Source organism: Excalfactoria chinensis, chromosome 26 (assembly GCF_039878825.1).
Source record: "Excalfactoria chinensis isolate bCotChi1 chromosome 26, bCotChi1.hap2, whole genome shotgun sequence".
Lineage (NCBI taxonomy): Eukaryota > Metazoa > Chordata > Aves > Galliformes > Phasianidae > Excalfactoria > Excalfactoria chinensis.
Genome location: NC_092850.1, coordinates 1,217,773 through 1,231,503, shown reverse-complemented (window position 1 = coordinate 1,231,503; position 13,731 = coordinate 1,217,773). Strand labels below are relative to the sequence as shown.

At 54.9% G+C, this 13,731-nt stretch overlaps 3 protein-coding genes across 3 annotated transcripts; all 3 read left to right on the top strand.

Annotated features, from left to right (window-relative positions):
* The first annotated feature begins 1,208 nt into the window (after positions 1–1,208).
* MADCAM1 (mucosal vascular addressin cell adhesion molecule 1) lies at positions 1,209–4,032 on the top strand. The gene is made up of 5 exons (XM_072357659.1): positions 1,209–1,347; positions 1,616–1,882; positions 1,964–2,272; positions 2,524–3,123; positions 3,610–4,032. The coding sequence occupies exons 1-5, from the start codon at positions 1,296–1,298 to the stop codon at positions 3,732–3,734; spliced, it is 1,353 nt and encodes a 450-aa protein (XP_072213760.1). The 5' UTR covers positions 1,209–1,295; the 3' UTR covers positions 3,735–4,032.
* A 436-nt stretch (positions 4,033–4,468) lies between these two features.
* Positions 4,469–6,644, top strand: TPGS1 (tubulin polyglutamylase complex subunit 1). Its single transcript, XM_072357524.1, has 2 exons — positions 4,469–4,826; positions 5,294–6,644. Exons 1-2 carry the CDS (start codon positions 4,525–4,527, stop codon positions 5,823–5,825), a joined length of 834 nt encoding a protein of 277 aa, XP_072213625.1. The 5' UTR covers positions 4,469–4,524; the 3' UTR covers positions 5,826–6,644.
* A 242-nt stretch (positions 6,645–6,886) lies between these two features.
* On the top strand, positions 6,887–11,871 carry CDC34 (cell division cycle 34, ubiquitin conjugating enzyme). Its single transcript, XM_072357422.1, has 5 exons — positions 6,887–7,228; positions 9,982–10,068; positions 10,662–10,759; positions 10,884–11,018; positions 11,479–11,871. Exons 1-5 carry the CDS (start codon positions 6,908–6,910, stop codon positions 11,687–11,689), a joined length of 852 nt encoding a protein of 283 aa, XP_072213523.1. The 5' UTR covers positions 6,887–6,907; the 3' UTR covers positions 11,690–11,871.
* The last annotated feature ends 1,860 nt before the right edge of the window (positions 11,872–13,731 follow it).

The window sequence follows — 13,731 nt, the reverse complement described above, 5'->3', positions numbered from 1 at the left end:
TTCCAATTTATAAGGGAAAAAATCCATTAAAGACTGAACAAACTGCAGCATGTTGGTGATGGGATGAAGGTTGATGAGCTGCTTGCTGGCTGCTCTGCCTCAGGTGGCCAAGGGAAGATGAGTTTAGGGCATGGAAGGTGCTTTGAGGTCTGAGCTGTGAAGGGTGGGAATGAGGAGGAGATCCCAGGCTCACTGCTGGGAAGTGCTTGGCCCATATAGAACCTTATCCCATAGAGGAGACCTGGGCACTTCCGCACCAGGGCCAGGTCAGGGCCCCATAGACAGACTGCAGTGGCTGCTGGAAACTCCGGGAAGCGGCTCAGTTAACACAGGATGGACAGAACAAAACCCTGCAGCCATTAATCACCCTGATTTCAGCTGAATGTGCACATTCGGTTGGCAGTTGTTTACAGAGCTCTTCCCCTGCCGTGTATGATAGTTAATTACCTGGTGTCCCAAATGGAGCAGCACACCCCATGCCCGGAGCTGCTTTACAAGAGTGTTCCTGTATGGGAAGCAGCTCCTGATAGGAGACGTGGGGGGGGAATCGCATCCCTCCCCTCAACCCTTTGGCTCTTTCCTTAGCCCAAGCACAATGATGGGGTATGATGAGCCTGAATGGCCCCAGCTATCTCCATAGAGCTGAGTGTGTTGTGATGCCAGATGTGAATGGCTCTGTGGCCTTGCATAGGAGGATACAGTTTGCCTTGGAGAGAGGGCAGAGTGCTGTTTGATGGGGGAGTGCTGGGGAGATGCCCTGGGAAACATCCAACATCCCTGGGTGAGCTGGCAGCAGATAAAGGGGAGCCTGTCAGAGGAGGCAGCCTGTCCTCCTATTGCAGTTAATCTCTTGGCACAGTAGGATTCAAATCCCTGTGATTTAGGGAGATTCTTGCTTTCTGAATGATATGGGTATGGAACCAGGTCCTGACCTGAGTGGTGCTGTCGGGGGGGGTGAGAGGTAATGGGAGCCCTGCAGCCATGTGAGGACCCTTGGGGTCAGGGGATCCCCATAGGCACAGAGCTGTGTGTCTGGGCAGGCACTGAACATGAAGTAAAATGGAAATGAACATGAAATAAAATGGCCTTTCTGGAAATCCCCTCCACTGATGGGAAGGTTGTGGGGCCCCCGGATGGTGCTCACAGGGGCGGATCTTACAGGGTGTTAAGAAGGGCTGAGGACGGGGCTGACGGCCAGAAGAGGAAAGCCCCAATCAGCAGCACTCACTCCAAGCAAGAGGGAAGGAAAGAAAACCATTTGTTGCTGCTGACCTGCCCAGCAACCAGCTCTGTGGATGATGGAACTGGCTCCTCTCCTCTTCATCAGCTTGCTGTGGGGCTGTAACGGTGAGTGCCTGATCCTTCACCTATACTGTGTGGGTCTGGCTGTGCTGAGATCCCCGTGCTTTTGCTCTGTGTGCTGCTTTTGGTGCTCCTTCTCTTTGCTCTTCAGCTCTGTGTCTATTGCGGTGAAGCTGGTGTGTGAGTGATGGCGTATTTCACTGCTCCAGTGCAGAATCCTGCTGCCAGGGGATCAGAACCAGAATCTCCTTTGCTTTGCTTGTCTGGTGTTTGTCCCCTCTCTGACCCCCACAGTCCCTCCTCCTTCACACAGGGAGGCCGACCAGCAAGCTGGTGGTGATGCCAAAGGAGCCAGTGGTGCAGTACGGAGATGCAGTGCAGCTGAACTGCTCACTGCCCTGCCCAGGCGGCACAGTGCAATGGAAGGGGCTGGACACCAACCTGGGCAGCATCGACACCTTCCTCACCCACAGCATCCTGAAGATTAGCAGTGCCAAATTGGCCACAGCGGGCACCAAGATCTGCTTGGGCACCTGCGGTGACAGCAGCTACCAGGAAACTGCCAACCTGCAGGTTTACTGTAAGCATCCCCACCCCTTCACTTGGGGGCTCCCCCTGCAAAGGGGGGATTCACAGCTTATCGTGGCTGTTCCTCTTGCAGCTCTCCCAGAGGTGCTGCAGCTCAACGTGGACCAAGCACTGATAGCAGGGCAACCAGCCACCCTGCACTGCTCAGCCTTGCACGTGTATCCCATCACTGGGTTGAAACTCACCTGGTACCGGGAGGACAAATTGCTGATGGATGACTTTGAAGAAACAGAGACTGATGAGGGACTGTTTGATGTTGTGACCACAGTGCGGGTGCCGGGAGAGGACGTGGCAGATGGGGAGGTGTTCAAATGTGAGCTGACGTTGAGTATTGGCTCAAAGACCTTCACCCGCGTGGCATCCATTCCTGTGAGCAATAAGGGTGAGTAGCAGGGATGGAGATGGAGAGCCACGTTCTTTATAGTACTTGCACTGTCTCTCCTTCACTGTCTGACATTGCTTGAAATGGGAAGGGTTATACAGCTGTGCTGTGCTGTGAACCTCCTGTCCCTGCTGCCATGCTGGGGTGCTGATTGATGCTGCTCCTTGCTCCGGGGCTGCTGTGCTTGTGTAGGGTGGGCAGACGTGGCACTATCCATCTCTGAGGCTGCTTATGATCCTCTGTTTTCACAGCTGTTACAGAGCAACCAATGGCCATGACCACATCCACAGAGAGCCCCCACACCACAGTGACCACAACAGTGATCTACAGCATCACTGTGCCTGCAGCCATCACATTGCCATCCCCAGAACCACACGAGCCCAGCACAGCTGCATCACAGAGACCTGAGACCCCCACACAATGGTCTGCTGCATCCAAACCCACCCTGCCTCAGCACCATCAGGGCCCTTCATTGAGCACAGCATCGCTGCATCCAGATAGGACCGCAGCCACTGTGAGCACTGCAGCCACACAGGGACCAGCTGTGGATGGCAGCAGCCCAGGCTCCCATATAACAACACCCACCTGCAGCCTGCAGATCTGGTCTCTGCCTCCCAATGGGACACGAGGCAGAGCTCTGCGCATTGGGTGTCAGGCACGGTGTGCCCACAATGCTTCTGTCCATTGGCTTCATACCCCTGTGGCTCTATCCCAGTACCGGGAGGAGGCAGTGGGCAGTGGTTCTACGCTATGGTTGGACCGGGCTGAGCCCCATCACCAAGGTTACTACCAATGCATCCTGCTGGGCCACCATGCACAAGCAGTCAGCATGCAGCTGGTGGTCACTGATGGTGAGTTGGGGGGGGTCTGCAGCCTCTATCTGTCCCCTCTGTATGCATCCCTTGGGGTCTGCTGTGACCATGCTGGGTGTTACTGCAGCCTTCTGGTGTATGAGGGGAGCTGATAAACAAGAGAGTGACTTTATACAGGGGGAAGTAAGGAGAGGACAAGGGGGAATGGCTTTAAAGCAGAAGGGAGGCATTTTAGGTGAGGTTTTAGGAAGAAATGCTTTACCAAGAGGTGGTGAGACCCTGGAGGTACCCAAGGCCATAGATGGAGCCCTGAGCTGGTGGGGGGCACCCAGTCCATGGCAGAGAGGGGCTGTGAGGGCTCTTCTAACCTTACCATTATGATATGCCTTACCAGTATGTGATATGCTCAAACCTGGGGACGCTGTGGGGCACTGTGGGTCTCTATGGGGCTCTGTGGGGCTCTATGGGGAGCTGTGGGTGTAGGAGTTAGGCCTACAAGCCCATATCCACCTTGTGTCTTTGCAGATACATCCAGCTCCATCCCCCCCATAGCCACGGGGACAGCGTTCTCACTCCTGGGGCTGATAGTGACTGGTGTCGTATCTCGTTGCTTATGGAAACGATTTAAATCCAACTACAATCTGTCCTAAGAGTGGAGGCTGCCTACAGCTGCCCCATTCCTTCCCCATCAGCTCCTGCCATCCTTCCTTCTGCTGCTGGCCATGCAGGGAAGCCGGGATGCCTTATGAACCAGGCAGCCCAGCTTCATAGGACCCACCAGAGCCAGCAGGTTGTGGGGTGCTCAATGACCCCAAGAAAAGCAGCTCCAGCCCCAGGGGCTGCCAAGATGGAGCTGGTCGGACTTCTGCTGCACTCCTTTACATTGGGGTGGGCACAGAGAGCTCTGTCTGCATCGTGGTGTGTGTGAACAGGGCTGGGAAAGGACAGATTGACTTATAGTTGATGCTGCTGCTGCTTGACCAGTGAATGGGGCTGTGAGGGATGGATGGGGCTGGGGTGGATGGATGGGGCTGGGGTGGATGGATGGGGCTGGAGTGGATGGATGGGGCTGTGAGGGATGGATGGGGCTGTGCAGCCCCTCAGGCTGTAGGAGCAGCTGTAGGTGAGGGATGGGTGCGTGGTGCCGGGTTGGGGTGCGGAACAGCGGCATTACTTCCAATAAAAGAGCTTTATTTATGTCGGCGCTTTGACTCGGGTCCACACACGGTCCCATAGTAGAACCGCACTCAAGATGGCGGCCTGCAGCCTTTCGGCACCATGGCAACCGCTTTCCGCTCGCTGATTGGGCGAGAGGGATAAGAACGGAGGGAGACCCGACGGCTTCCTCGCTCGCTGGTTGGCTGCCAGTATTCAAGATGGCTACCCGCTTCAGCGGCGCACCAAGATGGCTGGGACCCGCCTTCGCCCCCTGCAGCCAAGATGGCGGCGTACGAGAAGCGGCGGGCGGCGGCGGCCACCCCGAGCTCGGCGGCGGGCAGCGGGCTGGGAGACGAGGCAGAGTTCCTATTACAAGCCGATGTGACCGCCATGGTGCGGGAGGCGCTGCTGAAGGTGCTGGAGGCGAGACCCGAGGAGCCCGTCTCCTTTTTGGCCGACTACTTCGAGCGGTTGGTGCTGGGCGGCTCCGGTGCGGCGGGCGAGGCGGCCGCGGAGCTGTCGGGGCCGATGCAGCGCCTGGCCCGGGCGCTGTGGTACGTCCGCCTGGCTCACCACTCCCATAGGTGAGAACGAGAGGCGGGTGGCGGACTACGTATCCCGGCGTGCCCCGCTCCAGCGTTGCCTTATTCGCTTCCGGCCGAGCGCGCGGGGCACGCTGGGAGATGTAGTCTTGGTGTTGTGTTTGGTGTGCCCCCGGTGGCGCACGGTGTTAGAACCGCCGCTTGCAACACCGGAGGGCGCGGGTTCGAATCCCCCCTGTGACGCAAGGGGTAGAAGTGCCGCTCTGCTACACTAAGACGGCTCGAATCCCGGGAGTTGGACTCGCTGATCTCTAAGGTCCCTTCCAACTCACACGATACTGTGATACTGTGATACTGTGATACTATGATACTGTGATACTATGATACTATGATACTGTGATACTATGATACTATGATACTGTGATACTATGATACTGTGATACTATGATACTATGATACTGTGATACTGTGATACTGTGATACTATGATGTATCCCCGTGTTGCTGCAGGACGGCGTTCAACAACAACATCAGCACGGCCTATGAGGTGCTGGGAGCCGGCGGGAGGCGGCGGAGGTTGGGTGTGGATGGCCGGCTTTACAGCGAGCTGCTGCGGAGGATCTGTCAGCACGGGGATGCACCGCAGGAGGTGGCTGCCGAGCTGCTGCACCGGGTGCAATGCCGGGAGCACGAGGCCGTGCCCTTTGATGTGTTCCGTTATGGAGTGCTGAGCTGCTTCGTGCTGCTGGAGTTTGTGAGCAAGGCCAGGATGCTGTATGATGTCTTGGATAGTGGAGCTGGTGCGGCGGATAAGAGCGTCTGCCAGGCTGTGCTGTGTACGTTGGAGGAGGCATTAGGAGCTGGGGGCCTCTCCGTGCCTGTCCGCTATCTGGAGGCAGGGTCCAGGCTGGGGCCGGACTGCTTAGCCTTGGCTATGGAGCGGGCGCTGCAGGAGAGGAAGCTCAGCAGCACGATGAGCAGAGAGGAATTCCTGAAGAAAGCCACGGCTTTATTCGTTGCAAAAGTGAAACCTGTTGAGTAACATCCAGGTGGGAGCAATACCCTTATGTGCTTCAAACAGTGCTTTGTGTTGAGGAGAAGGTTCTACTCCCTTGGACTGGCTGGGCATCGAGGCTTGGGTGAGCGACTCAGGTGAGCCCTGAGTCACTTGATGACGAGAGACTGCTGGTTTCCATGCTCCATTCCTTACTCACTTGCCTTTAGAGCTTGATGTTCCCTAAATGGAACTCCTCTATTTCCAGCTGCCATCACTAAGCCATTTTTTAGGCCTTAAGTGGGAACTGGGAGCTGGAGGGCAGAGTTCACTAACTGCAGGATCTCCAGCTGTCCTGTGCTGATAGCCCTGATGAGCTTCACATTTGGGTTCATTTCATCCCTATCTGAAGTATGGGACGATGCCCATCTACCTTGCAGCCCATCTACCTTGCAGCCCATCTACCTTGCAGCCTGTACGAGGACTCGGATGTAAGCAAAGGGTTGACGTGAGGCATGAAATAAAACGTTACTTGTTAGATAAAAGGTTTTAAATGCACAGGAGATAAACGGCTGCTGGTTGATGCTGTAAAGCAGCTGCTCTCCCTCTTTCCTTGCTCTGTATGCACCCAACCACCTCCAGCTCCATCCAAGTGCTGCAGATGAAGGTTTAGACTCGCACGCTGATTTCTCCCAATGGAAACTGTTTGATGTGGGACCATTTGAGCACCAAGAGACTAAACGAGCTCCGTTCCTTTAGAGGTCGCTTTGCTTTTTGAGGCGTGCTGAGCCGCGCGAGTAATTTATTTGAATGGATCTCTTTTAATGGTTGATTTCCTGTCAGACATTAAAGCCTTTTTCTTACGTTTCCGGTTTCTTTACTGCTTGGAGTCAACGGCAGCAGCGTTCAGACCGGAGCCGGTTAAAGGAGCGTAGGGCACGTTAACCCACGGCCGCCCTCACGTGGTTCCCCCAACCTCGCGCTCCCATTGGCGGACGGCGCGATGTGGGCGGAGCCAACCTCATGCCCCGCCCCTTCCCCCTAACGGAGCGTTTTGATAGGCGAGCGTTACAAAAGGGGGTGGAGCCTAACGAAGCCACGCCTCCGCCGAGCGAACTACAGCTCCCGGCATGCAGTGCGCGGCTGCGCTCGGAGCGGTGCGCGGAGCTGCCGCTGTGTTCTCCCTTCGTTCCCCCCCCCTCGCTCTCTCCTGCGGCCGCTGTTGGGCCTACGCAAAGCCCCGGCTTCATTTGCGGCCTACACTCGTCGTCGCGATGGCGCGGTCTCTCGTGCCCAGCTCACAGAAGGCGCTGCTGTTGGAGCTGAAAGGGCTGCAGGAGGAGCCCGTGGAAGGGTTTCGGGTCAATTTGGTGGACGAGGGGGATCTGTACAACTGGGAGGTGGCCATCTTTGGGCCCCCCAACACCTACTACGAGGGCGGGTACTTCAAGGTGAGCTGTTAGGGGGCACCAGGGCAGTCGGGTGAACCGGGGGGTGAAGCTGTGGTGGCACGGAATGATGGCTGTGTGGGTTTGAACTGAGGAGATGGGGGTTAGGAAAGGGTAAAGGGAAGCGTGTTGGGTTGGAGGGATACAGGTGTGGGAGAGATGTGAGGGGAATGGGGATGGCCCAGGTGTGGGTTGTGGTGTGAGGGAGCAGCTGGGGGTGTCACAGGGCTGGTATCAGGGAGTGTGAGGGGTGCTGAGCAGTGGGGAACTGGCTGGACTTGTTGCTGGGGGCCTTTGGACGTTGTGGTTTATAGAGTTGGGCTGTTTTGGGGGCTTGGCAGGAGGAGCTGCCAGCAGGGGAGAAGGGAGATAAAGAACTGATGGTTGCTGTTAAACTGCAAGGAGAGTCTAGTGAAAAGGGGCTCCCAGAAGCTGCTCCCCTCTTCCCCCCTCACCCTCTGCTTGTTAGTGTTGGAGATACGCAATCCCAAGCTCTGTTCCTTCTACCAAGGGACCCCAGGCATCACCACCGAGCCAGGAGAGAAGGGACAAAGGACTCTGTGCTGTGTGGGATGCTCAGGCAGTTTCAATGCAGGGCAAATGATGTGGGTTTTTTTGGGGGGGTTTTTGAGTGCGTGGCGTGACTGTGCGCAGTGAGAGGAATGTGTGTGTACATGTTCTTCCCAGTTGTTGTGCAACCCGCGTAGCTGTTTTTCTTCCTCTTCCTGCCTCCTCTGCTCGTGGCTGATTTGTCTCTTGCTCTGCTGGCAGGGTGGGGGTGCGCCCAGGTGAGTCACCCTGGTGGTCATCAAGTCTGATGCTCCAGAGTGAGGTATTCTCTCTTTACTGACACGGTTCCCTATTGCCTGAGGCTCTGAACTCTCACATTTCAGCAGCCCATGCTCTTTATTTTGTGCCGGAGCATTCCCAAGCTCTATATTTTAAGTGGTGATGGAGGAGAGGCCTACATGAGAAAGAGGGCTATGACAGCATGTGCACATTCACATACAGCAAGGCACAGCTCCATCCAGAGCTCCCTCTGGGAGTGCTTTGCCTGTGGATGGTTTTGTTCTTTTCCTCGGGCAACAAAGGGGATTATTCTGCCAAGTTCAGCTGTTTGGCCCCAGTGCAGCACAGGGCCTGGTGTTGTTTGTGCTGCCCTCGTGGAGTTCTGTGTGCACACAGAATGTGTTTAACCCCAGCTTCTATTCTTGCTGCTTCTTTCCACCCTCTTGTGTTGCGTAGAGCAGAGCAAGTGGATGAAGGGCTGGACGAAATGGGTTTAATGAGGCTCCTGTAACCTGCACTGATTGTGGCAGAGGACCCGACCTCCCTTGTGAAGTGCCATAGAGAGGTGGCAGCAGATGGACCCAGGGTCAGATATGGGGCTGGGTAGCTGGGGTGTAACCAGATGCCCGTCTGTGCTGATCATCATCCACTAATATTCAGAGGGCTTGTTGTCCCGAAGCTGAATTTCATGTTGTTATTGTTTCTGATGGTTGGATTTTCTTGTAACAGTGACTAAACCTCATTCAGGAAGTTTTGCTTTTTAGAGCCTTGAAATGCCCTGAAAGCCCCAAATGTGGCTTTTACCCCATTCCAGGGAGGATAAAGTTGCCACCGTGCTCCTCTACTTGCTCAAAGGCCAACAGTGAGGCTTTGCTCTTGACCTGCCTTGATCAGTTCATTCATGCAGGAGAGCCTGGTCGGTGTTTTGTTGTCTCTGCTGGCAATGGACGTGTGTTGCTGCATGATCTTCATCCACACTTATTTTTAGCGCCTTATCTATGCGCTATGGCTGGTTTCGACTCGGGTCTCTTTTTTCAGTGTTGATGAGCTATATTTAGAGGTTCGGTGTATTACTCCAAACACCCGATGCCTCTTCCCTGTTAAGCTCTGAAGAGTAAACACTCTTCTTCCTCGTCTCTCACTTGTAGCTGTGCCCCTTGTGTCATGAACAGGAGAGCAGCCCGGGGTTCCTAGTGCTGGTTTTGTTTGCTTGTGCTGCCTCAAGTCTCACTTACCTCCCTGCAAACATCTGCATCACTGCTGTTGATCACCTGGAAGCTGCGTTGTTACCCAGCATGGGTGAGCCAGGTGGGATAGAGCTGCACATCTGGGAACCGGTTGCAAAAGTAGGGAATGCTAGCAGAGGTGGAATTGGTTTCTCAAGGGGTTTGGTGAGGAAAAACATCCGGGGAGTTGCCCATGGTGCCTGTTTGTTTGCCAAGCAGCTTGGTTGCTATTTCTGCTTGGAACATGTGATCAGTGCTTTGCAGCTTCTCTGTCCCCTCCAGTCTGCAAACTCGTTCCAGGCCTTGCTTTGCCTTTGAGGTGAGCCTGCACATAAGCATCAGCCTTCCACTCTTAGCAGAATCAATGTGAGCGTCGTGCCAGCAGCCTCTTGGACTCTGCTGCAGTTTGCTGACTGTTCATGCCTCTGCTCTCACCCATCGGCCTGCTTCTCCTCCTTGATGCGATGTAAGGAAAGGAGGCTTGCTGACTGCAAACAGGTGGGCCTTTGGGGTGGTTAGGCCAGGCTTGAGAAGTAGAATGGCTGGGTCCTGATCACCTCCTAGCAACATAAGGAAAGTAATTCACCTCCCAATGGCTTCCTGCCAGTGCAGAGACTGTATCTGCAATGCAGGAGGGTTGACAGAGGCTTATTTACCCTGGTGGGGTAGTCAGAGTTATGTGACTTCTTTTTATTCCCTTTCAGAAACCAACAGTGATGACTTATTATCATTTCCTTGCAGGCCCGTCTCCGGTTTCCCATCGACTACCCCTATTCTCCCCCTGCGTTCAGGTTCTTGACCAAAATGTGGCACCCCAACATCTATGAGGTAGGTGCTCTGGAACAGCTTTGTGTACAGATAGGGAAAGATGTGTCCATGAAGCCTTTGTTGTGAGCACAGCACTGGAAACTCTGCATCTTTAGAATGTAGTGCCTGGTATTGGAAACGCAGCTGACTGAGGCTTTTAGGACAGTCTGTCCCCTACCCTGGACCTGGTTCCAGGTTAGTCAGGCATAAGGGCTCCATGCTTATGCATCAGGGTCTTGGTGCTTGAGCCAAGGATGGATGCAAAGTGGTGGCTTGCTGGGCCCCACAGTGGTGCAGCTGCTGCTTGAAGCCATTGAGGAGCACCAGGAGAGCTGCACGACGTGTTCAATGTCAGCTGGTGGCTTGGCAGCCCCATCTGTATCATACCAATAGTGTCAGCATGTTGATCCAATGCCTGAGAGTGCAGACAGCGCGGTAGGGACAGCCCCTTTCAGTATCCCATCTCAGGTAACAAAAGCACAAGCTGGGACTTCCTCACATGTCTTAAGCCAAAGGGAAGAGCAACCCAAGGTGCTGAGGCAGAGGACGAGCTGCTTCTGGGACGTGCTTGGGGCAGCAGCCCCTACAGATGCTCTTTTTCTGTGTACTTTCAGACCGGTGATGTCTGCATCTCCATCCTGCACCCACCAGTGGATGATCCACAGAGTGGGGAGCTGCCATCCGAGCGGTGGAACCCCACACAGAACGTGAGGTATGGGCAGGGCTGGGGAGAGTGAGTGAATGTGGACCTGTGGGAGGCTGCTGGCATCACATTGGGTTGCAGGCAGCTGCAGACCTGCCTTGGTTCTTATTTGCTTGTGTCTCTTGGCTGCCAGGACCATTCTTCTGAGCGTGATCTCATTGCTGAATGAACCCAACACGTTTTCTCCAGCCAACGTGGATGCCTCTGTGATGTACCGCAAATGGAAGGAGAGCAAAGGAAAGGATCGGGAGTACACGGACATCATCAGGTGCGTGGGGAGCTGGGCTGAGACCCAGCAGCACTCCTGTAGACTTGAGAGGGCTTACTGAGCTGTGGTTGTGTGTTACATGGGATAATGAGATCCTGAGGGCGCAGCCTGCTCAGTCTTATCTGCAGGCTGCTTGGGTAGAAGGATTCTGGCTCTGAGTGTGGCTCTTGAGGAGCAGTTTGGCTGTGTTACGTGCTCAGCTTTGTTGCTGATGTGAGCCCTGGCTCTTTTCAGCTCTAAAGCTGAGGGTGTGGGTATGCAGCACTGCATTGCTGCCAGCTCTGTGGTTTGGGGCTGGCCAACCTTGGCATGGCAAGAGGGGCCCTCAGAGCATGGGACACTCCCAGTCCTTTGTGGCGAGTGAGTGTGAGCTGGTGCACAAGAGGGAAAGAGAGCTGCATCCCCAAGCTGTGCTGTGCAAATCCCCCGTCCTCACCCCACCTGCTTCTCCCCCCTCCAGAAAACAAGTCCTGGGAACAAAGGTGGATGCTGAGCGGGATGGCGTGAAGGTCCCTACCACACTGGCAGAGTATTGCGTGAAGACCAAGACTCCAGCCCCAGATGAGGGCTCAGACCTCTTCTATGATGACTATTACGAGGATGATGAGATGGAAGAGGAAGCAGACAGCTGCTATGGCGATGAGGATGACTCTGGCAATGAGGAATCTTGATGGCCCCCCTGGCACTGCAAAAACAAAAGTGCTGTAAACTACTGATTTTTTTTTACCTCAACTAGGACGAACTGGTTTGAATTTAGGATCTGTCAGCCCTGAAATTAACTCTACCTCACAGGGAGACTGTTCTGCTGTTGTAAAGGAAACCCCACCTGCTGTCATTGCAAAGGGGGGTGGGGGTGGGGAAGCAAAAAAACAGAAACAAACCCTATTTTATGAACTCGTGGAGTTGGGGGGTGGGTGGGAATGGGAAAGTTGTGTTGCAAATGCACATAAACCAGGGAGCTTGTGCTTCTGGCTGGGTTGAGGAGTTCTGGGGGAGCCGGAGTCGTTGTTTGGACACGAGCAGCTCTTTTTGTGGAGGCTGCGAAGCTGGTGAGTGGTTGCTTTGGTAGAAAGCATGTAAGATTTTGCTGTGGCTTTCTACAGTCATTAAGCTGGCTGAATAGGGAGGGCTGCAGGATGGGCACTGCTGCCCCCTTCCCTGGGGCAAGGTTATCCTGCCTGGCTTAGGACTGTCCCCTGTGGGACCCTTTTTCTGCCCTTCCCACATTGCTCGGGCACAGGCCTGGACTGTTTGTAGCTTTTAACTAGTTAAAGGGATGGGATAATTCTGAGTCCGTTTTGCTTCTGTTTGTTGTTTTGTTTTTATTTTTCCTCTTTTTTTTTTTGGAAACTATTTAATAAAGTAGTTTTAAGGGAACAGTTGTGTGGGTGCCTGAGGCCAACTTTGGGTGAGCTCAAGCCTGCCCCAAAGGCTGCAGATGGATGGTGGGGCTGGGAGGGTGTTACTGTAGGAACCCTCATCTTTCCTTCCCTCTATAGACTGGGGAGGCTTAACTCAGAGAGCTTGCTGTGCTCAAGCAACTCTGTGTGCCCCAGACCTGCCCAGGCAGCACCCATCTGCTTAAACTTGGAGCAGTGCCCTCGTGCTGCCTGGTTTCTTGCTGCTTACTCTGATGTGGGTGCAACTGGGCAGCACCCCAAGCCTGCAGGCCCGGGAATGGCCAGGCTGTGTGCCTTGTTAGGGCTGTGTTGGCCTCTGACCTGCTCCAACCTGTGCCTCATTGGGGTGGAGGAAGGGGGAGGGAGGGGGGAAAGCACTGCTGCTCGTTTCTTGGGGTTGGGGCCTCTGTGCTCCCCGCCATCAAATCAGTAACGAGCAAAACTTCCCCTTGCATGACATTGTGCAAACTGGATAAGGATTTGACTGACCGCTATGGCCGCACATGGTCAACGCACGTGCATTGCAGCCTTGGGAAATCAGGTTAAAAGGTGGATAGGATTATTATCACTTTACTGGGGACTAGCACAAGGCAGCACCAGCTTGAGCTGCAGCTTCCAGATCAACCAACCCTTTCCTTTTCCTAGGGGCTGCTCAGTGCATTGCAAGCGTGTCTCCTACACACAGAGACAATCCCTTGGTGCTCCTACGGTGCAGGTGAGGAAAGCAAATAGATAGGAGGGGGCAGCCGGGCAGGACGTGGTGTTAATTGAACACAGAGCTTTGAAGGGAAGAGGAACTTCAGGAGGATTAAAGAGTTCACAAGAACAAGCATCTCCCCACGGGGAGCACTGCAGGGAACGGCGTCAGTGGCTGCATTGTTTGAGTATTTCCTGCCTCCCCCCCCATCCTGCAACCTCTGCCCCCTGTTCGGTCTGAGCTCTGGGGTTGGTCCAGCTGAGAGTCACTGCCTGTGCTGGGGGAAGGGGGGGCTCAGGGCTGGAGCTGCTGCCCTGTGAAGGGCCCCTTGCTGTGCTGACAGGAGCAGAAGCACCTGCCCGTGCTGCGTTATCGCCTGCCCCAATGCCCGAGTCCTTATCAGGGAGCTTCAGATGGGCTGCAAATGGGGGACTCTGAGCCCAAGCATAACCCAGAGCAAAGGGAAGATGCTGCCTTGGCTGGGAGCCGTATGGTGGGAGCCCGTTGCTGCCAGCCAGCTCCTGGCGTGCTGGGCTGCTGGTTTGCCTTGGCAGGAGCCCCGCTGTTGTTCTCAGGCCTCTTTTGTCTCTGCTTTACCCCCCGGGCTGGGGAAACG